Source organism: Hippocampus comes, unplaced genomic scaffold, assembly GCF_001891065.2.
Source record: "Hippocampus comes isolate QL1 unplaced genomic scaffold, H_comes_QL1_v1.1 scaffold67, whole genome shotgun sequence".
Lineage (NCBI taxonomy): Eukaryota > Metazoa > Chordata > Actinopteri > Syngnathiformes > Syngnathidae > Hippocampus > Hippocampus comes.
This window is the reverse complement of record NW_017805221.1, coordinates 692,302-719,337: the sequence shown is the minus strand read 5'-3', so window position 1 is coordinate 719,337 and position 27,036 is coordinate 692,302. Positions and strand designations below refer to the sequence as shown.

Sequence of the window (27,036 nt, the reverse complement as noted above, 5' to 3'; positions counted from 1 at the left end):
CCAGCCACGACCTAGCTAGCGGCTAACGGCTAAACACATTGGGAGGCCACTGGTGTGATACAATCTGAGTCATTAGCGAGGTTCGCGTTTGCCAGCCCCCAGAAGAAGCGAAATCATTCCCGATTTATTCACGTAGGCTGCGCCGCCATTGACGTTTCCATTGAAGTCGCTCACGTCATTTGAGCCGGCGCGATGGAGGAATTCACGTCCATTCTCAAAGTGCACAGCTGTGTGTCCCGCGTATTCCCCTCCGTGGCGTTTCCCCCCGCCTCCCGTCATCCTCCGCCGCTTTGACCGAGCGTGCAAATGGACAGCCGACCACCACCCCGTCCCCCCCGAGCCCGGCCGAAGTCATTATTCATGAGCGGGGGTTGCCGCGATGCGCCTCGTCGCACGCGATGTCAGAAACACAGCGCAGTCTCTTACTCACCGTCGCTGGCGTGCGAAAAAGCGCTTCGTGCCCGATAAACGCGCCGTGACCTTCCTGCTGCTCATGTCACACTTTGGAGGGTGATTAAAAAAAAAAAAAGAGACAGCTGTAAATGGAGGCCGTCGTCAGGGGGGAGCCCAACCTGTTCTTTAAATGTACTTCCATTGACTTTGTGATGACTGCCACTGCTGTTTTCTTAAAGTAACGGCAATCAGCCATTGATGGCAAGGACTGATTGAATGAACCGAGTACTCACAACCTTGGATCATGATTGTCATGTGGTCCTCGTGAACAATCCTTTAAGTGTGGACTTCCCTTCACTTGGCGCTGAAATACTTGATACTTGATAGCGGGAAGCACACAAGTCAGTCGCCCATTCTTTGTTTCAACTAAGCGACTCGTGACAACCTCGAGCAACGTCTGTAATGTGGGTAGCGAGGCTTGTCGAAATGGTTGGCGAGTCACCCGGCGCCACGCAAAAGGCCAAAGGCTGGCGCCTTTAAGTGTGGACTTCCCTTCACTTGGCGCTGAAGTACTTGATACTTGATAGCGGGAAACACACGTCAGTCGCCCATCTTTGTTTCAACCAAGCGACTCGTGACAACCTCGAGCAACGTCTGTAATGTGGGTAGCGAGGCTTGTCGAAATGGTTGTCTAGTCACCTGGCGTCACGCAAAAGGCCAAAGGCTGGCACTTCATTTTGGCCACCGTCTGGTGCCGTGCTTCCATTGACTTTGTTCTGGATAGACGAGCGCAAACAAAAGATGAACGTCGACTTGTAACGAACGTATGGCCGCCATCTTATTTTGAAGACAGTCCAAGACTGGAAAGATGAAAGCCTGTTTGTTGGTACGAAACTAAATGCAAGCTTGGATTCTGAAGGTAACCCAGTCGAGCAGCGGTGTCCTTTAAGCGGGCACTTCCATTCACTTGGTTCCAAAGACGTTTGACGACGAAAGCTAACCAAATGTCGCTTTCGTTTAGTCATCTCAAATAAGGGTCGGTGTTTGTCACCAAAACTGTCCTTTCGACAGTTTGACCTTCCGTTCCCTTGTTTTGAAGATGGGTCAAGACCAAAGGTGCTCACCGTTCCTTCGTTTTTACAGCCCAAAGCAGCCTCCGCTACTGAACTTTGTTCTGAGTGCTTGCAAAGAAGGTGCCGAATTGCGGCAAGCAATGTTGATTTGCCCAAAACTTCAGCTTCACGTTGGCCGTCAGATGTCTGCTTCAAATCGGCGCTTCCATTTCATTTGTTTTGAAAGCAATTGAAGAGAGAAAGGCATTTGTCGGCCACTTTTCGCTTTTATTCTCTTGTGAAAATAATCAAAAATTGTCGAGATGAAAACCAATCGTTTCCATTTCATAAAGTCGCTGCCGACGAGCAGCAATCCTGAATCTGTTTTTTTAGCAGACGATGGACTGTGACGAAATGATGATGACCACCGCTGGTGTTTTATTTTCAAGTAGAATGCAATCTTGTGGTCGGCGATATCTGAGAATCCCGTTGCGGCCAAAGCGAGGGAGGGGGGGCTGGGGATGTTGAGACGGGCTCGAACGATGCCGCGCATCTTCGGTTTCATGAAGACGTTTCCCAGGAAACAGTGACATCAACAGTCCGACATTCCGGATGAAATGTCTCCTTTGCAGCAAGTCAATAACGTAATAAAGTTCTCTTGGATGGCGGGCTTTGCTTAAAGGTCGGGTCATTCCGCGAGGCGAGACAAAGGTGTTGACTGGTGCAGACGGCGCTGGCACGTTGCCACCACCCTGCCCCCGTTCCCCAAATGTCGCAGCACTAATTGCCCCCCCCCCCCGTGTAGTATCAGCAGCGAACCCGGTTGGATGCTCCGATTAACTCGCAGGTGATGTGTTGATGGACTCTCGGTTTGTCATTGAAACGTTCTTGTCGGCGAGGATTAGACTCTGCCGGGGCCAAGAGGGACGCGAGTGTCGCCGCTTTTCCAACCCATTTCATCTTCTGAGGATCTCGCCGGCTTCTTTGACAATCAAGCGATCCATTAAATTTTCACAATGCGCCCGCCGTCGGCTCCCCGGCGGGGTTTCGACATCCAATCTCTCTTTGCCGGGGCGCCTCCTGAGGGGCACTCGGTCTACCTCAGAGTCTTAACTGGTGAGGGGGAGGACAATTATCTCCCGATTAAAAATTAATTACAAACCATTTGGCTTTTCTCAACCACCTTTGCCATTGTCGCCCTGAACAGAAACAACTTTGCCCTCCAGGTGGGAGGTCGAAGCCACTCGGCTCTCAGACCCGCTTGACGTGACCCTTTGCACCGATTGAGGCGTTAAAGTCACATCATCGCCAGGCGCTACTTGCCGCTTCGACGCCACTCGCGGTCTACTGCCGGAGATGATTTTCACCAAAAGGCCGTCCCTCTCTTTGGAATGAAAATTGGGCAAGGCCCCTCGCCGGCCATCTTTCAAACTCGTCTTCAAACTCATTTTTCTTCTTTGGCTTTTGACGCCGCATGAGACTTGATTTTTAGTTGGACTATTTTTGTGACTTTTACTCTCTTTGTTGTGAATTTATTGTTTATTGTATGAATTCTTTTAGCCCCATGTCCAGCTTGCACTTTCATGAACTCTGCTCAGAGATTTTCCCACATTTTAAGCATGTATCCTACACAGATGTGTGATGCTCAATCGTGAAGTGGGAAAAAAGATCTCCTCCACCTTTTAATGTGGGCAGAGCACAGTGTCAATTTTTGAGGATCATTTCTTGGATTCTCAGAAAGTGTCCAATTGGTGTCTCCCAATGGCAGTTTCAGCCGGAGACACAAATTGGATGGTGCGGAAAAGACCGATAAGTGAAATTGAACAGAAAGTCAGCCATTTTGGGCCGACTTTCAGAGCTTGTACTTTCACTGACTCTGATGCGGGAATTCAAGTAAACGAATCCCGAGAAAATTGAGAGCAAGATAAAACGGTCTTAAGGATTCTCGGCCTGAAATCGGAGGCCTGAAACAGGAGCTGTTTTGGCGCAAATATCCAGAACTTGTACTTGACCGGCAAGAGAATTGAAACTCATTTTGGACTGACGAGAAGCTGGTATCCGATTTTTTTCTTTTTGCATGCCATAGCTGATGTGGGTGAATTCCCAGAAAGCACCCCCCAACACCAATTCGAATGATTTTGTATGATGGTTTTCGAGCCCGATTGGAATCGGGTCCCCCAGTACGAAGCGAGTGCAGCATTTCAAGATTGGATTTGTTGAGGGCGTGGGCGAGGGGTGCTGCGATGCGATGCCGAGCAGAGCGAAACGGATTACAACGATCGTGTTGATTCCCCGAGCCAGAAAGAACAACCGCCGAAATGGATAAAAGTGCTCCTTGATAGCGACGCGACGGGTGAGAGGTGCAAAGATGGAACGAATGCGCTGGCCAAATTGAAGCGGCGAGAGTCCACGGCAGATGTATGGTTGCCGCCGTCAATCAATTATTCACGGCATGCAGGTTAGCGGCTGATGCGGCAACAAAAGATGAAGGCTATCAGTCCCCCCACCCCACCCCTGCCACTGTCTCTCACCTGCTTTGCCGGCACGATGGAGCGCAAGAAAAGAAGATGGCGGACAGTGACGGGCGCTAAATTGCGCAGGAAAAGAAAGTTGCATCCGACTTGTTTTGCGCTTTGTTTATAGCTTCAGCGGGGGAGACAGAAGGGTTAGCCGACAGCGCTGTGATGTGCCCTAATCGCCGAGAGAGCAATAAAGGAGGATCATTAGCCGCCTGCGAGATGGATGACGCGCCGCTGGAGTCGGCTGCGGCGCGTCGCATCACCGATGTGCGGCGAGGCATTCGCTTGTCTCGTCGTCACGTATTCAATCACCGAGTCCTTCCCTTTTCATTAAGAAGGCTCAAAATAAGCATCAAACTTCGGCACGAGTTAATTGCACGTTAGGTATCGTAGGTAACGACGCTTCACCGTTGAGCTGTGCTTGACACCTGCCTCCGATCATGAGACTCGGTGAGCCTGAATGCTCGTTTGTCTGTGCCCTGCGATTGGCCGGCCATCAGAGCAGGGGATGGCCCGCCTCTTGCTCCAAGTCAGCTTAGATCGGCTCCAGCTCACCTTTGACCCTGTCGAGGGCAAGCGCCACCGGATGGAAGTTTGGCGCTTCCGGGAGCCGCTTTCTCATGCTCGTCTTCACCACCGACACGACTGGAGAAGAAGAGTTCAAACAATTTTTTTTGTTTTTTGTCCCCGGTGATGTTCTGCACTCCACCGAGTGTCATTTCAGTTCTTCCCCGTCTTTTTCTCCGCCGGCCAATCGATTTGAAGACATCACCATCAGCGCCGCAAAGCGCAATTGCTATTTGGCATCGTCTTTCTGACATTTTGCAAAAGGAGTAATTAATTGGCGCGGCAGCGAGCGCCCGGCCTGAAATCCATAACCGCCGCCCTCCCGCTGTCGTCATTCATTGCAATCGCAGACGCTTCTGGTGCATTTTTATCCCCGTGATGAAGCACATTGATTTTTTTATTTTTTTTTAATCTATTTTTTCCTGTCTTTGATTGAGTGCGGCCGGCATTAGCGTCGCTTATTCTCATGGAGATGTCGCACGGAGCGCATTGAAATGTTAATTGAGAGCTTCTTCTGGGTTTTTATTTGACTTTTAACGTCATGACTGTCATCCACATGTCACTCGTTGGACTGATGGGACCGCTGGAAAAAAAAAAAAAAAGAAAAGAAGCGGGCGCCAATCTTGTCACGGTGGTGTTTCTTTGCAAAGAGGAGCATAAGTTGGAGGGCGGGGGTGTGGGGGGGGGGTGAAAGTTAGCGCGACCTTCCAGTCGATGAACTCCCACGAGCGCGTCGGCTCAGGTCAACGCAATTAACCTAAAGACAGGTGCTCCACAGACTGCAGCTCATCGAAGAGGTTAGCGTAATGCAGCATGACGCGCTTCGATGTCAGCACGTGAAATCTTCCTGTATTTCATAAATCATTCAGTGTAACCTCGGGCTATGCTGACCGTAATACAACACCGGCAGAAGATACACAAAATATGCAAGCCGTGCAAGGGAAAGGGGCTGTTTTCTCCAAATCGGAGACCACTATTTTTTGACTAAAACCTATTCCGTTTTTGCAGTTGGATGGTTGGCTGGCCAGTCAGTCGGTTGAATGGATGGCTTTTTGGTTTCTCGGTCATGTGGTCACTTGGCTGATCGGTTGTTAGTCGGTGTGTATCTCCATCCGTCTGTTGAATGTTTGAGATTTTTTTTTTAATTTCATTGGGACAGTGCACCTTAATCAACACAAACAGCGCCGGACTTAGCATAAATGCTAGTTTTCAGCCGTGGTCCCAAGGTAGGTTTCTGAACATGAACACAACATAAACAGTCAACATAAAATCACAAAATAATCTAACGCAACACATAACAAAACACACACAGACAGTCGGTCAATTTTAGCCACTTTTGCTACGTACGCTTTGTTGTTTGAAGCTGTTTCGAGATGAAAGAGGAGCGAATCCAAGTGTCCTTTTCTCCAGTGGATCAGATGTCATGCTCAAAATGTGCACACGTCGGCTACAAGCTAAGTTTGAAAGTAAACAAGAATCTGTAGCGTCCATTGACGAAAAGAGAGATAGGTTCACTTCTCCTGTCCCATGGAAATCCGCTTCAATTCCAAGCGGCGACTCCCATTTCCACATAGGCATCCGACGCTCTTCTCTCCTCATTTTTGGCTCCACAAGGTATCCATCCAACCGCACCAGCTCAGACTGTCCAACAGCGCCGCCATCTCCGCTAAACAAAACAGGGCTGTGAAAAGTGCTGCCCATTATCGGCGCAAAAAACACAAGCGCCCCGGCCCGTGCTGTCCGGCACCGACAGTCAAATGGCGTCGACATTCTTCCCAATCAAAATTAGCATTGGTACACGCGTGCTGCCGAAAAGGCGCAATCACCAAGCACAGATTATTCTCCTTTGATGAATGTCGTGGCCAAAAACAGTTCTCATCGGGTCCACCCCAAATAACAACAAACACCATGTGACAAAACAAGACAAAAACAACAACAACAACAACAATAAAAGGCAAAGCTCTTGAAGGGGGCCGCTCGCTCGTTGAGTCCGTCAGTCGATTTGTTGGTCCATCAGTCGGTTGGGTGGTTGAATGATGGGGGGGTCAGACAGCCGAACGTTTACCCGTCAGACGTCATATCGGTGATTGGTTGTTGGTCGGCTCGTTGATCTTCTCGTCTGTTAATACTTTGGTTGTTTGGTCGCAGAGACGGACGCTTATTTTGTTGGTCACCTTGTTGATTCGTTGGGTGGGGGAGTGTTTGCTCGGTCATTTCTTTGTCGGTCCATTTCGAAGTGGTCCGTCTGTCTGTCAGTCGTTCGGTCACTTGTGTAGTCGGTTGGTTGATTGTTGGGTTCGTTGTTCAATCACTCGGTTTGTTCAGTAGTTTGAGTGTAATTTCAGTTGCTTGACAGGCGAGTAGATGGGTCCCCGAGTGTTTTTCATCAACCCGCGTTTCACAACGGCTTCTCTTTGACGGATCATCCAACTCTTTTGAGGAATCGCAACCTGCTAACGGTGTGCCGACGGCCTCCACCAATGGAGTTCCTCACCGGCATAGAGCAAAGGACCGCTGTGTCAGCGCCGCCCATAATAGGAGCACATTGCCGTTGGAAAACCAGCAGAATGCGCTTTTAAAAAATGCATGGCGGAGAATTTAGAGTGTGTGAGAGTAAATGCTTCCTAATGGAATCTTCCATTAAAAGCTCTCCACATTATGTCCAAGGCCTTTTTAGGCTCTCGGCGCTGAAGTGGGGGAGGAATTATTTGAACAATGACTCCTGCAAGCTTCCGCCTACTCCCCAGCCCCCATTTTTCTTTTCTTTTTTTTGTTTTTAGCCGGTTCAAGGTGAGGGATCAACTCCGAGGGGCTCTTGCTTGTTGCCGGAGGCATCTCTCGGGCAGCTGAAGTGGACAAGAGACAAGCATTTGCCATCAAGCGGAGAGCCACCGAGAGAAGCGACAGGGTATAAAAAGTCGACGTGGCCCCGCCAGCTTTGGGTGATATCATGCGAAAGCCATTACAAGCGCTGACGCGCCTTCTGCGCTCGCCGTTCCGGACGCGAAGGTGAAGGTGAAGGCCAGTTTATATTTTCGCTTAGGAGGGTGACAGACATTTGTCGCGTATTTTATCCGAGGAGAGAAGCGAAGCGGTCGGATTGAGCGCGGCGAGCAAACGCTGCCGCAAAGGGGAAGGGACAGCGAATCGAGCGAGTCATTTGCTGTCCCTTTTCCCTTGTTGCCAACAATGGGCACGATTTTGGGGGATGTTTGTGAGGAACTACAAAATGCTGGCAAAAAAGTTCTTGGAGAATCTCAGAAATGAAAATCTAATTGATTGGAGATTCTTACGTGAGCCACAAAATCGTTTTTTTTTTTTTTTTTTTTTTTTTGCAGAGTCAGTCATATGATTGGTTGGGCCATCGGTTGGTCGTTTGGTCAGTTGGCGATTGCAGGCTGAGTCGATTGTCGAATCTCCCTGGAAATTTGGTTGGTAGTTTCTTTGATCATTTGGTGATTTCACGTCCAGCCCGGCTGCGAAGATCGAGGTGAAAAGAGGTTTCGGTGAAGTAGCTTACACGAGCCAATAATCTCTTGTCTGATTCACATTTGTGGCGTTGAATTTCCAATCACCTCATCGGCATTTTGACCCCAAAATTCTGCTGCATTTTCTGCTGTCGGAAACATTTTTTTTTTTTCCCCTGACATAATCTGCCGCGACATGTGACAAGAAAAATCAGCAAGCAGATGAAAACTTCAACTGAATTTGACCCCCCCCCCCCCCCCCATCGCCAACCCCAAAATGGTGGGTTTACGCATCCAACAGGAAGCTCTTGTTGCTTTCACCGCCTGCTTTCGCCAAAAATCCAGCGCCATCTGTTTGCCACTCAGCAGCCGTCCCCGCATCCTCCCCCCGGAGTTCGGACTCCCCCAGACCGTCTGTCAAGCTCCTTCCCCTTCTGACTAAGCCCCCCCTCTCCTGTCCCCACCCCTCCGCTGCCGCCGCCATCCATCATGGCGGCACTGACTCACTGATTCCCGCGTGGGGGGCTGCCAGGCGACAGGGATCATGCAGCTTTGTGGAACCGGTGCTCGGATCAGCCGCTGAATTAGCGGACGGACGAGATGAGCGCTGGCAGTGCAAAAGAAAGCGCAAGAGATATGAGGGAAAGGGGCTGCGGACAAAATGCATACGAAAAGAGCTGAGCAAAGTCATACGATATTGGTCAAAGCATCGTAGGACTAAAAAAAAATTTGGGGGGAGAAATGTACCACTCAATTGGAAAAACAAACACATATTGAGAGAGAGAGCGATAGAACATTTGGCCAGGGAGACTGAAGAAAAGCGAGTTTGTTGGTTGGTTGGTTTGTGATTTTGCAGATGGGTTGGTTTGTTGCCTCATCAGTTGGTCGATCGTTGGTTCTTGGCCACTTGATGGTTCGGTTGTTTGGTCATTTGGATGGTCGGGCCAGTCGATCATCTTCCTACCCTGAGATTCTCCAACTACGATGCGGGTGAATATGAGACATTTTTTCCCGTCGCAGAACAAAATGACCATGTCAAAACCGAAACCCAAGCGGAGCTGCAACGTTAGCATTAGCATCTTGAACGCACGACACGGATAGAGATCACGGAAGGCTGAAATGGGAGCCCCGCAACTCTGAGCTGTGAGGCAGATGTGTTCACCACGAGCACACCGTGCCGCACGGTAAAGAAATCACGCTCTCAATTAGAATGAGGTTGAAAATTATGAGCGCTGCAGCCGACGTGGATTTATTTGACGTTGGCGACCATCCCAAAAAATGGCAATGAAGTTCTTGCTCTCCGTGTAGAAATGTGACAACATCTATGAGAAATCTATAGCAAATTCTCTCTCACACACACACACACACACACACACACACACACACACACACACACACACTCATTCATTCACCCACACACAGATGTGCGAATACATGTTGTGATCCAAGTTAATTTTTAACACGAGCGTGTTTCTCGTTTGTCAGGAAATTGCTCTCCAGCGACAGAAACCCCCCCATCGATGACTTGATAAACCCGTAAACACACACACACACACACACACACACACACACACACACACACACACACACACACACACACACACACACACACACACACACACACACAAGTGCGCAGCGTAGTAGTGAGTTATTTTTTATATTTTGCTCCCCCACCCGCTGCACATGAAGGAGCATTAATCCAATCCAAACAGCTCCGAGGAGACGTCTCTCTAATAACTTACGGTGACTTAAGAATCTGTTTGTGTCGGCAGCGGGCCCGTGAAAGATTAATAACTGCCACAATAGGAACGGCGCGCGTCCTCGGGAAATAAAGAGCACAAGAGGAAAATAATGCCGATGTTGCCGAGATCGATGAAAAGGCAAATTAGCCGCTGGCGATGTCGTTAGATTACAAGTTACCTCCGTCGCCGCTTGATTTGTTGGCGGATTCGGTGCAGAAAACTGATGGGTGGGAAGGAATAGAATAACAATAATAAAAATCTCCTGATTTTAACTGCAGGCCAGTTGCAAATGATTGTGTCATGAGTGTTACATTTATTTTGAAACTTCTGAGCATTATCATTTTTTTATTTTATTTTTTTTGGAGGGGGGTGAATATATCTCTCCAATTAGATGTTATTATACTCTAAGTGTACCTTATGAAATGTCCAGTGGTTTTGTGTTCCCATCATGGTAAATGCGCTGCTCTTAATGTGTCACACACACACACACACACACACACACACGGCCGCAATTTGGAATGCAAATGAGGGCCGTGCACAGCTGTAAGCGTGTCTGTGGGCACAGCCGGCTGGCTTCCAAAACTGCACACAAACAGACGGAAATCTGCCAACCCGCCCAACCCGCACGCACGCGCTTCATCAATTCCTCCACCTGCGTGCATGCACCAAGACTCGCGCGTGCAGCAAAAGGATTTTCACCAGCTTGCGCGCCTTCCACCACGCTCACTTGTTTGATTGTTGTTTAGCGGGGTTATGCGAAAACGAGAAATCCAGGTGGGAAGAGAAAAAGAAAAGTTCTGAATTATAGAATGTGGCTCTCTCAAAAGTTGCCCAAAATAGCAGGTTCGAGCCAAGATGGCCGACTGTCAACTCGGGCTCTGGACGGCAGCTATTGAATCTTTTTCAAATTGTTTCTTCTACCAGGGCGGCCTCGGTGGGCAACTGGTGAGCACGTCCGCCTCACAGTGCAGAGGCGCCGGGTTCCAAATACGGGCCCCGGCCTTCCTGTGTGGAGCTTGTATCTTCTTCCCGTGTCTGCCTGGCTTTTATCCGGGTACTCCAACTTCCTTCCACATTCCAAAAATTTGCCCAAGTGCTGATCCGGTCTTGTTTGTCTGTTGGCAAAATTCGATGCACGCAACTGCAACAACAACAAAAGCCTTTCCTCAGTTTGCTAATGACAACAGTGGCTAATTGCCCTCCATTCAGTTACAACACTCCACATCCATTTCCGCACACACACACTCACACACACAAAAGACTTGATTGTCAGTGTGAAGCAAATTCTTGAAAAAAGGAATTATTAAGCGAGCGAGCGCTTGCCGTTGAAGGCTTCTGACGGCAAAGCTTTTTCTTTCCTCCTTGGAGCCGGCTCCAAATTGACTTTGCCGAAGCACGTCGGCTTTGTGCGCTTGCGGGCAGGCCGATGGTCACGATGGACGTCATCGTGCCGAAAAACATCTGTTTGCGCTCGTTAGCGCGCCTTTTCGAGGGCGTCAGACAATGGCAGCTGCCGCTGTCCACTTGCCCGCGCAAACAAATGCAGGCACTCGGTTGACTTCCACTCTCGCGTGCTGTCACCATTTTTTTTCCCCCCCCCCGTGTCTGATCTTGTCACTGTCAGCCAGTAATTGGCACTTTCCATTTTACCACTTTCGAGACTCCGCTGTTAAGCCAGAGTGATCGGCACCAAATCGGTTCACGTCACGCACTGTCCAAACCGATGGGTCCAAATATTCAATGTCGTTGCGCAGGATGCTGTCGATGGTGTTTTCTAGCTTCAAAAACACAACGTCCCCCCACCCCCAAAAAAGAAAAGCAAAGCGCTCAGGTGCAGTATGCATTCAGGCATCAAGAAAGATCAATGAAAGTGATCAACTTTGTACATTATCAATGATGAGCTTGCCAACATGAAAGATTCAATGTAAAAAATAAAAGACATTTATATTTTATGAAATCATTTACGTTGGGTGAAGTCGAGAACGATTCTGAAAACAAGATTCAAAACAAGTCGGCCATTTCGTTGAAAATCCAGAAAAAATCTCTTCATTCTTTCTTTGTACTTGGGAGTCAAAAAGCTTGTCCATATTTTATTGAAAAAAAGTGCCTTTATTCTTAAACATCACTGTGAAAAATGCACTTGTAATTAAGTGGCAAAACTAAGGCGTCCGGGTTGCCGGTACCTGCTGAAAGTTCCTCTGAAAGTAGCTTGCAAGCTGCTTCTGGGGGTGAATCAGCCTTTTGTCGGAGTGGCTCTGAAATGAAGAATCTCCACAGACATTTCCACGGTTGCTTTCATTTCACACTCGATGCGCAGCGGGCGCTCCCGAGACATGCGTATTTGTTTACAAGCAATTAAAAAGTCAATTTTCCATAATATCGAGCCTTGGAAGAAAAAAAAAAACCCCAAAAACATGACGCAAGCATTTTGAACAGAAAAAAAGTGCGAAAAGAGCCACGCCATCTCAGTGTCTGTACGCTTCGGGCTACCGGAGACGAAATGTCAGCATCTTTTGCCCGCTGACAAATGGCTCAAATCAGCCATCGGGGGTGGCAGGCAGTCGAGAAAGAAACATGTTCTGAATGTGCTTCATCAAAGGAAACGCGCCGAGTATTCCCGCGTGCTGTGTGTATTTAGAGCGTTTCTATCCGAGGAGAACCTCGTATTTGCACGCTGTGACACTTCTGATTTCCCCTCCTGACTTTTGCCGGAAGGGATATTTGGCTTTCAGGTGGAATTTCAGGAGGAGCCGAAACCTTGACAGGTGAACTTCATGTGGCCTTCCCTCAGCGTTTGTGAACGCACGTCACACGCCTGTTCCAACGTTTCAGTACTGTTTGCCTCAATTGCTGTTCTCTCACAACAGGCGCGTGATCCTCCAATCCACCGATAAATGTCCCGGTTCAATGAGAGTGCGTGTTGAAAGGGTCGACCTCATTGCGCTGTGCGCATTCGGACATCATGAGACCAAGACGACTTGCCACTGCGATGCTTCAAACAGGACGGTCTCAGACGCAAGTGGCCACTGAGCATCCAGCGTCATTGGCAGGGAGACCGAGAGACCGGAAGAGTCCCAGAAAGATGTCAAAGTGGACGTCCTTTGGCCACATCCCGCTGCATTGTGAACAATGCCCTGAGAAACCGGATGACAAATGGCACTCAACTCCAGGCACGTTTCGGGGAGGTCGGAGGCACCCGTCCGTCACGTCAAACCATTCGAAAAATGTCATCTTCACCGACGACAACGCTCCAGTCGTTTGCCTCTTGGGGCACATCTGGACTTGTGAAGCTCGTCATGAGGAGCAATGACGGACGCAGGCCCTGCAAATCTGTCAAATTACGAGCATGCGCCGCACGTTCAGGGGCGGCCGAATCGAGTCCCAGTTTTAACTCCGGTATTGATCTCAAGAGCGTGAAGGTGTTGAGCAATGGAGAAAAACAGGGAGGTCAAAGACAGCAGAGCGGGTTTGTTTTTTTTTTTTCTGGTCTCTCCGCCGTACCCGATTGGACATCTGTGATCTACGGCTGCCCGACGAGGTTACACAAGTACTGCATTGAGAACTGCAATCTGCAGCGCTCTATTGATTGCCCTGTGAAGAGGGATTAGTGGCTGGGAGGGAGGAGGAGGGGTAGCGAGGGAAGGCGGGACCGAGGCGGCCGTGGGCGATGGGAAACGGTGGCGCAAGGGAGGGGGGGGACGGGCGCCGTGGGAAGGCTCGGGAAACGGCGAGCGATGGAGTGAGCGACAAAAAGGCAGAAGGGGCCGGGATGACCGAAGGGAGCGGGAGTTGTTGTGAGGAACGGCTTGGTGCAACGACGGATGGGTGGACGAAGAGAGGAGGCGGCCACGAATCAAGGTGCCGGGGAACGAGTGAGGAAAGTGACGGTGGGAGGGGGGCGCAACGGCCGTAGGAATGCGGCCAGAGAGTTTGGGAGGCGTCCTACGGGATGGCCGGAGAGAGCAACGGGCTAAGAGATGGGAAGAGGAAGGCATGGGAGGTGAGAAGAAAAGACGGATGGAAAGCCGTCACAGTTTGAGATGGAGGGAGGCAGAAAGCGGTGGGCCAGCGCCTGAAGGAGCAAGTGCAAGTGGCTGCAATGGCCTCATCCCACCATCAAAGGACTCCATCCTTGTGTCATCAAGACCAGCGCAAAGGTTCCCCAAAAAAATGACACCCAATCCGACACCCGAGCTCTCCAACCAACCATCGTTTTGCAGGGAAAATGCATGTTGGACGTTCTCCAGCATGTTGAAGAATTTTTCAATGGATGGCAGATTTTCACTCATTGCCGATGCGAGCCCCGCCCCTCGACTCTCAACAAAAATCAAGCCGGGTTCTTATACAATACGATACATCCCGATTTATATCGCGCTTTCACAACAGCCGCAGCTGTAACAAAGCGCTTAACAAAACCGTTAACATCAAGTAAAATAATAAACACAACACATTACATAAAACACGGACAGTCGTGCAGTCCTCACCACTTTTCCCCTCATACACTTTGTTGTTTAAAGCAGTTTGAGATGAAAGAGGAGAGAATCCAAGTGTCCTTTCACCACTGGATCGGAGACGTCATGCTCAAAATGTGCACGCGTCGGCTACAAGCTAAGTTTCAACAAGAAGCCGTAGCATCCATTGACAAAATCCATTTCAATTCCAAGCGGCGACTCTCAGTTCCAAATACGCTCCTCTCTCCGTATCCTCAACTTCAGCAGCCATCCTTCTTTCTTTTGGTTTGTTTCATCTTTATTTTTTGTCAGTTCCACTACGTTGCAAAGTTCATTTGAATCATTTGCCCGGCCCTTGGTAGACCAACCAGAGCAGGGCGAGGGAACAGGGCTTCCTGGAGAGCATCACCCTGCCCGGTCAAGATCCCTCCCCTACTCCGGCGCACCTCATTCAAACGCTCAGCTCGTCGGCGAGAACCTTGAAACGATCACCATCAATTGAATTGGGTGGAGTGGAGTCGGCAGGAGCTGGCTCTCCGGGAACCCCGGTTCCCTACGTACCCACGGCCAAGAGTTTGATTCAAGCTAACCAAAGGATGCTCGCCTGAAAGCACCCTGATTGTGTATGCAGAGGACAAAAAGAGAATGATTCACTCATGTCTTTGTTCGGAGTCGCCGAGACCCCTCAGAGGGGGGATTTTAAGTGTCCAAGTTTAATGGCTGTCACCCGTATTTGAATACGGGGGCCTCACGGATGATGACACAAACAAGGCGCAGTTGTGTGCGTGTCCGTCTCTCCCGGAAGCCAGAAACATTTGTGGCCCAGGAGGGGAGGAAGTCCACTCCGGGGGACAGAATCCAAACAACTCCTTCAGTCTCTGACAGGTGTCTGATTTCCCTTCAGGTGGGCAACAAATGTGCCGAGGGAGTACATTTTTCAGGTGTCTTTTTTTTTTGTTGTTGGGGGGCAGGGGGGGGGCGCTTTTATATTTCTACTCGCCACAATTGATATCTGTACTTTGTCCTCTAGGGGTCACCAACATGAGACCTGCGGGTACAAAGTCATCTCCGAGGATCACAGGAGTAGCCTGTGGGCCTGTTCCAAAAAACGCTTCCCCTCCCCAGTGAGATGCAACAAATTCTTACCAGTTCTTTTGTTGCTGTCATTTAAAAAAAAAAAAAATCACACTTGTATTGATGTATCTTTGAAAATAACAACAGTGGAGGGAAAATATGTCGTTCACAGGTTAGCGTTGTAGCGCCTGACCAAACCAGAGAATTCGTGGAGACTAGCGAGTGGGCGCAATCAGTCCCCAAGAAGTTGCTCTCCATGTGATGGAGATCGTGTAAATTGGAGAGAAAGAAAGTCGGCCGCCACTGAGATCTTGATTGATTTGATTGAGGTCTTGGGTGGGTGTGTGGGGGGGCAGCAACAACATGGAGAAACGAGAGAGAATTCCCGACGGACGGGACACAAAATGACGACAGCGACGAACTTGGAGCGGCAATCACTGGTTGCTGCCTCCGAGATTGATTTTTGTGGTGCCCGTGAGCCAGATTTTAGCCGACGTCATTAGCATCGGGAGATGTTTCGGGCAACCCAAAGAAAAAAAAACGATCATTATTTTAAAATGCAGATAGCTACCGGAGCACATTGATTTGACAGCATTCAGATTGTGCGTATAGTTGGTACGGCGCGTCCGTTCTTCCTCGCTGAGGGCGCAGCAGCACATCCCTCGCGGGGGTAGGATAGACTGCGTGGATGAGCGAGCGGACGCGGCGGCGTCGACACAAAATGACGACAGCGACGAACTTGGAGCGGCAATCACTGGTTGGGGGGGGGGATATCGGTGCCGCTTAACGTTGAATGCCCGCACCTCTCCAACACCTCGTTGGTCCCTGCCGCCCGCGGCTCCTTGCATCTGATCGTCTTCGTGCCTCCTCCTGCCCCGCCTGGGTCGATATTTAATTGGTGCGAGTGGCTCTGCCCTCCGGCCCGCCGCCGCGCTTCAGGCTCATTTCAGCGCCGATTGGATGCGATTCATGTTGGCCATACGAAGCGGCCTGTCACGGCGCGAGGTGGTGGTGGACCCATGGCGGAATCTCAAAACTTATCGTAACAAAAACATGACCTAAACATGATCTAAACATGACAGCAGCAAAGAAACAAACAGCCGACAATGACCCGACAACGAGTGTTCGGGCGCGAGTCCTTTTATCCAACTAATTACCTAACGACCAACAGGTGTGCAGCTGCAGGGAGAGCCCAACAGTGCCACCTGTTGGTCACAAACGCAATCATGACACGGCCATCCCGCGCCGGGGTTCGGACCACGTGTCGAATTCCGATTCAATCACCGATGGAGAGGATCGGTTTGGCGTTCGTTCATGAATGGACAGCCGCGACGGGAAGGATCGGCCCTTCGGTGTCATTCTTTTTCAAGGACGAAACGGACTGCTCGTACCCGATTTCGGACCAACATGACCCCCCAAGTGGACCAAATCCTCCCGTCTCCGACAGTCTCCCTGAGTGCCGTATCCGCGTCCGTGCGAGCAATTGTCACTGCGTGCGGCCTGTCGCCACATCCACCACCAACTCCTCACGTGTTGTGACTTTCATTTTCGAGACGCGCCTCTAAAACCCATTTCGGCTCCGCATTCCAATGCATTCTTGTCATGTTTTGTTTTTTTAATTTAAGATTACAGCCTTCTCTGTATCCCATCTGAAAGCCGATTGTGCATTCCGAGCAAGTCGTCCTCTTCTTTTCTTTTTGCGTGCGTGTCCGTGTGCGCGTGATTGTCAAGGGCGATGCAAAATAGATGAGCAGCACAAAGGAAGACGCCGGGGCTAAAGTCGTACAGCTCAATAGAGCGCCGCTCACAAGTGTCTGCCGGCAGCGGGTGCAATTACAAACGCAGCGCGTGTAAAAGTCAAGAGAATACAAATCACATAATAGACGCCCGAGCTTCCGAGCGGGGAACCGTGTGCACGCACGCGCGCGCATGCACACGGTTCCCCGTTGGAGGCTATTACGCGAATGTCTGCGCGTGAAGCTGCACAATCACACACACACACACAAAAAAAAAAAAAGCCTCCGACACGTTGTACAAATGCACGTGTAATCCCTCAATGTCCTTTAAATGTTACTTTCACAAAGAATGACCTAACCGACAAACGAATGTGTGTGTGCATGCGTGCGTGTGTGTGTGTGAGACTGAAATGGGTGGCTGAGGGTCTGGCCTTGGCGCACCAAGACAGCAGGTCACAGCAAGGACAAGTGATAGCAGCAACTCGGGCAGACTATTTTGGCATCTGACACCAAACCTGCCATTATGTTTGCAGTGGTTCTTCAACCAGTTCATATGCACATTCACTAAACCCTTCATTAGTGAAAAAAAAAACACACATATATGTGTATATATATATATATATATATATATATAGTTTTTTTTTTTTACAAATTAAAGACATAAAAAACCCGCATTTATTAAAAACAGAAAAAAGTAAACACAATTATAATTGGGAATTTCTCCATTGTGAGACTAATAAAGGTTTCCTTATCTTATCTTATAAGTATAAAGTATAAGTTTTTGAATTGTGCACAAAATGAACCAGCCAGTGATGGCCAAGCGGGCACGTTATAACTAATTGACATGTTGAGTCGGGTGCGTCTTAACCTCCATGGCAGAGGTTCTGTCGAACCCCTGTGAGTTTAGTTGCTGCGAGACATTCCTGTTCACGCATTTAGGTATCGCGCACGCATTTAGGTATCACGTTTTTGCAGCGCCTTGCCAGTTTCCGGTGTTGCGTCATGCTCACGTCATGAGTTCAGTTCGATCTCAGCCTTGTGTCCTGTAAACTCAACGTCGGCTTGTTTCTCTGGGTGTCAACGCACCTTTTCTTGGATCACCTTTATGCTGGGCAAAACAAACAAGATGAGAGAACGATGAGCTACTTTTGCCAAAACATTGGCATGAAGTGGAAAGTGAAAAAAAAGAAGAAACAGAAGACAGACATTTGAATGGGACGGGAAGTTGTTAGCGTCTGTGCATTTGCATCTTTTTCAACAAGGCCAAAATGAATTTTCAATGCCAAAAGTTAATGGTTGCATTCTGGCTGCGCATCGCGGCTCCTCTACCCTCCGCCAAAAAAAAAAACTTTTCCTCGCACGTTACTTTTTTGTGATATTTCCAATTTTTTGTTTTTCAATTTGCTCTACACAGATTTCACCAGATTTTGTAATTTATACCGTTGATGTTTCAGAAAAAAAATCCACCTATTACTTTTTTGTGTGTGCAATTTCCTCTTACTGATTTGACCTCATTGACTGCATGCGAAGTTTAAAATGTCACAAAATGTATGTGTGTGTGGTGTGGGGGGGGGGGGCATAAAAAAAATTCTCACCAAAACAAAGTGTTGTTGATGCTACTGTGAAGGAGACTCATCCCTGCTGCTTTGGCTCACTGAGTAGAACGTGACAAGCATGCATCACATTGTGTGTGTTTGTGTGCGTGTGTGTGTGTTGACCTGGTTGTTGTGTTGTGGGAGCGCCTTGCAGGTTTTGGCATGCTGGGTGCCAATCGAGCTGTGAAAATAGCAATTGAGTAGGGAAATGGGGAATAGCACCTCGCCACCATGCAACCTCGGTGTGCGTGTATCACTCATTCAGTTGAAGTGTGTGTGTGTGTGTGTGTGTGTGTGTGTGTGTGTGTGTGTGTGTGTGTGTGTGTCGACAGCAGGGAAAAGCCCCACTCCTTCCCGTCTTGGAATGTAGGCTATCTCTGAAAGCGTGTCACAGCCGTATCCAAGCCCCCAGCTCTTGAAGCGAATAGAATTAACCCAAATAAAGCAGGGTGTGTAACAGGGAGAATACATGAAAAAGGGCCGATGACTCTCTGAGGCCGGCGGGCGGCGATGCGGCCGAATTGTTTGGCATCAAAAAAAAAAATAATAATACAACCATAGAAAATAAAGAACACTTTTTGAACAACACCAAGTATGCAAGGCGCTACACGATGATCCAAAACGGCAGTTTGTTTGATTTTGGAACTGTTTCATGAAAATAAAATGTTGCACTAAGCAAGCCGCAACAGCAGTTGGTGATATCAGTATAGTTTAAGCTCTTAAGAAAAAAACACTGTGAAAAAAAAGCTTTTTTTTTTTTTTTTTGAGTAAAATACTGTGTTACCATGTTTCTGTGTTTTCAAGCCTAAAATGCTAACTTTGAATACAGTGATTTTCACATCTGAAATGCTAACATTGAGGAAAAAAGGCTCAAAGTGAACGTTTAAAAAAAAAAAAAAAAAAAAAATTAGCCGGATGAGCGCTCTTTAGATGAAAAGTGCGATGCTCCACAATGTCCTGCATGTTTTTGGCAGCTCCAGAACTTTCTCCTTCTTTTATGAAGATGAATTTATGAAAGCTTTAGGCTGGCACTTGCTGCTATATTGAGCTCAGCTAGCTAACTGGCTAGGATGGAGCCTTGGTTGGTCGTATCAGGTGTACAGAAAGAGTCTGGGTTGGTTGACAGGCATGGACAAAGTTGGCCTTAAGTCTTTATTTGTATTCCTCCCAAGGGGGAGGAATTTTTTTTTTTTTTTTTTGCTTCACCCGAGTGTCCGGCACAAATCATATTTCCTCTTTAACAAATGGCTCGCTGGATGTGTCAGTGCTTCTTCGTGTGTGTGTGTGTGTGTGTGTGTGTGTGTGTGTGTGTGTGTGTGTGTGTGTGTGTGTGTGTGTGTGTGTGTGTGTGGGCCTTCTGTTACCGTCCCTTCATTTCACGGTCCGGCACCTCCGCGTGAATCCTTTTCCTTGGGCTCATTATCAGCACTGTTCAAGGAACATCCTGGCAAAATGCAAAGGGCTGAGGGAAGGCGGGAGCAAAAATGATTATTCCGGCGGGCGCAGGGACGGCCGGCGGTGACATTGTGACTTTTTTTCGGTTGTTGTTTTGCACATTTATTACTTGGTGCGTACGTCGTGCATAAATAAGAAAGCAGAATGGAAGCAAAGAAGCTAATTTGAGGAAACGCTGATGTGACCATTTTTTGGGCGGGGGGGCAGTTTGTTGATTTGACAACTGTGGTCTTAAGTTGACGGTTTTGGCTCACAGCTGTCAAACTCAAGCCCGGAGACATCAACTTGCAAAATTCTTGATTCAAAGTGACCAAAAATTCTAATTGTCACATGTAATATCAATAAAAAATGTTCAGATATTGCAGCAGTGTGAATGGTCCTTTGTCGACCAGTTGAGGGTGTAGTCTGCCTTCCGCCCAAAGTCAGCTGGGAGAGGCTCCAGCAACTCCCCGCGACCCTGTTCAAGATAAGCAATGTTGAAAATGGATGAAATGGAGATATTGCAGCTTTTTTTTTTAAAATACCAAACCCCTTTTTTACAGTCACTTGAACAACTATTATCATTGACTTCTGATTTTAAAGTCAGTTATTTACAAATTTGTTATGTTAATGTAATCATGAGGAAATTAAATATTGATATGGTTTTGCAGTCATAACGGCCCGTGACTTTTACACCCCTGCTGTAAGGCAACAAAATGGGGAAAAAATGTTTTGTTTTGTTTTTTTTTTTGCCAGTCCCATTGGAGATTTGCTGTAATTAAACACCAGTATTACACATGGTATAGTTATTTAACCATGCCGCATGCATTTGTATTACTAAAGTCTGCTTGCTTAATGCTGAAGTGCACTGTGAAAGGGCATCGAGACCGACTAACAAAACTTCCGTCACAGTAGGTTCAAATCTTTAAACAACTTTTATTTGAACAGAAAGAGTGCCGGAGAAATCCAAACATAGCATATTACCCTACGCAAAAGCATATATTATTTCCACTCTGTGAAAAACTACCAATATATTAGAACAGCTTCTTTGGCTTTAATCATCCAAGCTACAGTGGATGTATTATACTGCCCCCCGGTGGCCAAGAAATGCACCGCGGAAAGAGCCGTACAATACTTCCTGAATTAAAGTATGGAATCATGATGTAAAAACGATTTAATTGTTCACATTCACAAAATTCAGGAGTCTGTGTTTTTATTTAGTGCTGTTTTTCTTGTAAACAAAAAAAAAAATGCATTTTGGGGTTTTTTTGGGCGGGGGGGGGGCGCTGGGGCCAAGAACAGATTAATGGCATTGACACTGTAGCTCAAAGGCATCCCTATATGTTCAAAATATGAATCTTTTTGGAAGACTCTAAAGTTCACATTTGTGTACCATTTCCTTACAATGCCCCCTACTGGTCTGGCATGTAAACTACAGCGTTTTCAAATCGCCTCAATGTCGTCACCCTTTATCTTTTGCTCGGTCGTCGCTCGCGTAAGCATCTTTCTGCCCATCTGTTGCGGTCATTTAATTCTCACTCTACTCTCCTGTCTGTCATCTGTTCTTGGCAGGCTCGGCTGTGCACGGAGCGGAATTTGGGCACCTGCCGGACAACATTACGGTGCTTGAAGGCGAGAGCGTCACTTTGAGGTGAGTCTTGATCCCGTGCACCCACGCCCGCTGCATTTGAAAAACCTCTTTGTCAACTCTTCACGCACACACACGCACACACACACACACACATTGAGCTGTCACGCCAAACGCAGGCTGATCCCCGTCAACCCACACCCCTGCTGTATTCCTCAACTGTGTTTATCGCTCCAAAGTGAACACTGTCTGGCAGTGAGAAAATTATTTTATGAAAAAAAAAAAATCTCTGAAGATTCTTGCTTGGATAATGTTATCACAAGAAACCCTAAAAGTTTGGAAATCAGCTGAAAGTTGTTGCAGGCAGTAAGCCGACATGACATATGTAGATATTGTTTTGGATGCTGTACTTTCAATTTCATTTCTAGGTTCTTTTTTTTTTTCTTCCCCCAGCTGATTTCAGCCAGTAGGCGGGGGACACCCTCAACTGGTTGCCAGCCAAAGAAATTTTTAAGAAAACATTTCAAGGGAAGTGCAGAGACCTCTGTGGAGGTGCAACACAACGTTTAATCTCAAACCCACGTCGAATTGATATTTGCTCTTTCACCTCCTCGCCTCGATCCTGCTAGTTCGAAGCTGCTCTCAAGCTATCGAATTCCCTTGAATGTCACACACCAGGAGGACGTCTTTTAAACAACCGATGTCACCATTTTTATTAATTTTTTAAAATTCATTTTTCCATACAACCCAGCAGCCTGTGGGATAAAAAACTGTAGGGTTTAATTTTTTATTTTGTCGTTTAAAAAAAAAAAAAAAAATACTTGCTTAAGCTTCCGCCTGCGACGTTTCACAGTCAAGTTGAAGTCAAGGTTGAAGGAAGTTGGTGAAGATGTCACACTCTTTGGCTCAGCAATGTTTTCTTAGTTGTTTGGATATTTTTTTTTTTCTTTTGGCGTGAAATCAGAGGGCAGACAGTGAAGAAAGCATTCTTGGCCACAAACGACTCCCAGTGTAACATTTCTCATCAGGCCTTCATGACTTCACGAGCGGCAATAAAACGGCCTATTTTGTAATCAAAAGTGTGCGCGTACTCGCCGGACAGCCCGCGGCTGACAAACAAAACACAAAAACACAAAAGCGCTTTATAAATAAGCTTCCACTTGAATGTAAATCACTTTTTTTTTCTCCCAAGTGGCTCAAAGTAGTCTTTTTTTTTTCTTTCCCTATTGTGCTCCAGACGATGCCGTTTGATGCGGACCATTAATACGAAGCCACATTTGATGTTATTACGCTTCTCATTTCCTCTGGGCTCCGATTGCTGCAGCAGAAGAAGAAGCAGCAGCAGACGTGATGAAGTTTAAAATTAGATGAATGCACCATTTGTACACAGATGACATGACATTCTGTTGAAATGATCACTCTTTTGAACATACATTACAGTGTCGTGGAGTGCTGCTTTTCCTTTCTAAAATCATGCTACAAAAATATTTATTGGTGGTTTTTTTTGGGGGGGGGGGCGCTGGAATGGTTCGATTGCATTTCCATTCTTTTCAATGGGGAAACGATGATTTGGGAGCCGGGTCGCTGAACCAATTAACAAGGAAGTCAAGCACCACGGTATAAATGCGCACGACTACTTGGAACGCTTCACTTGGAACATTCGGAGCCCTGCTTTGGCGTTGGCGTCGTGGCTGAATCATTTGAATGCATAGAAGCTGACTCATCAGCGTTGCATGGGGTGGATGGAAAAGGATGCTTGTGAATAAACGAGCAGAGGCGGCACAAAGCTCTGCTATAATGTGAATCATGTACTATTCATGGAACATCTTTTTTTTTTTTTTGGGGGGTGCAGTTGACGTGCGTCAGTGTCATCATTGTCGGTTGGAGCGGGCGGACGCCAACGCAAAGCGAAGAACAGCTCAAGGCCGACAGGAAGCGTAGTGAATTCTTGTGTTTATTTAACGAGAAGTGCAGACGCAGGAGAGTGAGAGGCTTGACAGGACTGAACAAACAAAGAGGAGACACAGGTGGGAAGAAGGCAGCCAAGGGCAGGCCAGAAACTACACACGCCAGAAAGCTGGCGTGGATGACAAGGCAAGGTGAGAGGAAAACATCCAGGGAGAAAACAACAAAAATGTCACAGTGAAGAAGCGTGAGAATCAAACACTGGAACGTAACAAGAAATCCCAAACGTTGCGACAGGAAAAGCACTGACTACCAAGCAGGAGCGTCGAGAAGAAATCACCGTTGCGATATTATTCAAAACAGTCATCACCTTTCATTTCGTCGTCAAGCGTTCATCTGTAACCAATAATTACGGACCGAGAGCTGCTCAAGGTTTTAAAATCAGCTCAAAATCGCTCTTGGTTTCGGGCCAACTCGCAAGAAACGGAGTTGAAAAGAAATGTTGCTTGAGATATTTTTTTTCCAAACAGTCATCTACTTTCCTGTCAACTTTCAACCGTTCTGATCTGTAAGCAGTAAACGTGTAACAAGAACACCTGAAAATTTGGGGAGGAGGAAGGAAAGCGCAACCGGTAGAGCGCTCGCTAGAGAGATGTGGAATTCGGAATTGTCATCCATCAGCGATCACGAAAGGATATGCTAACCTTTCGAGTTCCTTCGGCAATCGTCACAGGAAACCCGGAGATTCCAGACGATTCACGCTGAAAATTGCGACGAGGAGAGCAGGGACGTGTGGTCAGGGTTGGCAGGTGAGGCAGTGCTCTTCCTTGATCTGCATGTGCACAGTAAAAACAAGAAAAAATAACTTAGGACTGCATTGAATTGGGTTCAATTTTAATCCTCCACTCATTCCTTCATTTCCACCCCACGTTAATCTACAAACAGGACACCACACTATTCCGACTTTCATGACAGTTTCAGTTGTGCGATGGAGGGTGCTCACTCAGTTGTTTGACGCCGACATCGACGCACTTTCACTCACGCTCGCCACAGACGAGAGGCTGCGGGCCACGCGCGGCCCCGCCCCATTCAAACTGGCTTGATGAATTATGCTTAAAATAAGCTGTGCGATAAATTAAAAGTGACGAGGGCCCATTTTATTCCTGTCCCCAATCTCCATTCGATGATATGTTCTATTTTGACAGAAATGTGATTTGAATTCTTTTCCTAGCGTACTACTTTAACGACCTTGTTATGAGCGCCAGGCTTGGACAGATGCGATCGTGGTTTGGCCACCGTGTGCATGTGCGATGTTGCTTGCCGTGGGTTCGAGGAATGCTCAGACGGATGGAAAGTTGGTTAACGGTGGTTTTCTTTTTCAATCCAATAAGGATCAATGACAGCTGAATGTGACGCTGCCACCTACTGTAGTGGATGTGGTCTTACATTCATAAAAAATAAAATAAAATAAAATAAATACTAATAATAATCGTAATAATACTAAAATAATAATAATAATACGCACCCCCTGCCCCACTACTTGCGGATTGCTTTTGGATGTGCGTAGAATCACTTTGCAAGCTTGTCCTTTTGTCCTCGCAGGTGTCGGATCAACGAAGAGGTGACCCACAAGGCCTGGCTGAACCGCTCCAACATTCTGTTCACGGGCACCGACAAGTGGTCGCTCGACAAGCGCGTCACGCTGGTCAACAGCAACAACAGCGACTTCTCGGTCCACATCGACAAGGTGCAAGTGAGCGACGAGGGGCCCTACACGTGCACCTTCCAGGCAAACAACAAGCCGCGCATCGCCCACGTCTACCTCATTGTGCAAGGTCAGAATTCTGATTTTTTTTTTTTGTGGGGGGCGGGGGATGCTTTAGGAGCAGGAAGAGCCCTGATTTGGGTGGTGGGGTGGGGGCGGGGGGTTCTGATTTGGGCTGTTTCCAGGATTAGGGAGCAATTTCTGCCAGTCGCTGGCATCAGCCTCCAAAATCCTCACCTTTCTGGAGATCTCAAAAACGGCATTTTTGTTCACCGGTGAACATTGTACTGTCAGAGAGAACTGGTTGTTTTAAGCAGATTCGATCAGTTAATCATTTGTTTCAAAAAATAAAATAATCAATTGATAAAAACAACACCCCCACGTGTGGGTTGATCAATAGTATAGAGTTGTGAAAAATGGTGACAAATTTACCAAACTGCAACATATGAGTGTTTCTGATTAGTATGAAATTCGGGCTATGGATTATTTATTTATTTATTTTTTTGACCAAGGTTGCCGATTTACCATTCAACACGAAAATATCTCCTGCCACCGGTACGTCCATCTACCTCAAGGTCTTCCTTGCTCACAACCAGCCCATCTGCTAAGTGACTTAATGACGCGTTCCGTTAGTTGGCCGCGATTGAGGCTTGCCACGGCGGGAAGCAATCAGTCGGTTTTATGGGGGACTCAATGTGTCTTTTCGTGTGAAATGGCGACGATCAACGCATATCCTCGTGACAATTTTGCACGAGAGCCAAAAGTCCCGGCTTCATTACGACTCAGCGCAAAGGTAAACGTGAGCCAAAAAGCGCAGGTGGCGGCTGACAAAGTAGACGGATGAGAGCATTTTCTCGCCTCCGCGCCCGCAGAATCCGTCGACTTGTTTGTCTTGATTTGGGAAGTCAGACGGATCAGACGCGAGCTGACAGCCGCGCCGAGGCTTGACTGCATCTGCTCGGGAAAATGTTCGAAACGTGTCGCGGAAGGCGCGGTGATTGCTGATTAGCGGCGGAGAGACAAGACGGGCCGACATTGAAAGCCGGCTCCTCCGAGTTTCTACTGTAAAGCCTTTGTAGAGCAAAGGAATGAGATTTCCCGACTTGAGCTGCATCCTGATTCCTGTCTCATCTTCATGATGAAGTATGACCCTGGAGAAAACACTATTTTCAATCGTGTCTGTTTATTCGAGGGGGCTCTTGTTCTGGTTCTGAATATGGAGCTCTACTCAGGGCGGGGGCGGAGCTTTTCAAGCGGCGTAGAGGGCCGCGGACCACCCCGAAAATCACAGCAACTATTTGAACCGAAAGCTGCGATGTAGCAGTTTCTCCAAATCACTCGAAGGTACACCGGGAATTTTCCTTGGTTCAAAATGGCGAGGCCGGCCGCCTCCAGCCCCCCCGCAGACAGACCGACGGATAGCGTTCAACACGGCGGCAAGCTCCAGCTGATGGAGCGATTGACGTCCCTCCGCGGCAATGACGTCTTTCAACTGCTGTTGCGGCGTTGCGCCACTATGGAGGCACGCTATCAACAGCTGTGCGCAGGAAACACCTGAAGCAACCACCAAAGAGGAAACGGATCAAATTTCCTGTCTTTTTCCTCGCTAAGCGGTGCTCTGTGCGTCCTGATTTTCCCTAGCGGATTTTACAAACGGGTCAATATTGCCTGTTTTGTTTTTGTCAGATTTATTCAAATAAAAATGTCCTTTGTGTCAAAGTAACGTTCATGATTTTTAGCGTTGCAAA

At 47.8% G+C, this 27,036-nt stretch overlaps 1 protein-coding gene across 1 annotated transcript in view; it reads left to right on the top strand.

Annotated features, from left to right (window-relative positions):
• Positions 1–27,036, top strand: part of iglon5 (IgLON family member 5) — a 136,023-nt gene that overhangs the window by 95,552 nt on the left and 13,435 nt on the right. Inside the window, exons 2-3 of the mRNA XM_019869196.1 lie at positions 21,603–21,681; positions 25,126–25,358. Coding sequence (XP_019724755.1) covers positions 21,603–21,681; positions 25,126–25,358 — 312 coding nt within the window. The remainder of the gene's footprint in view (positions 1–21,602; positions 21,682–25,125; positions 25,359–27,036) is intronic.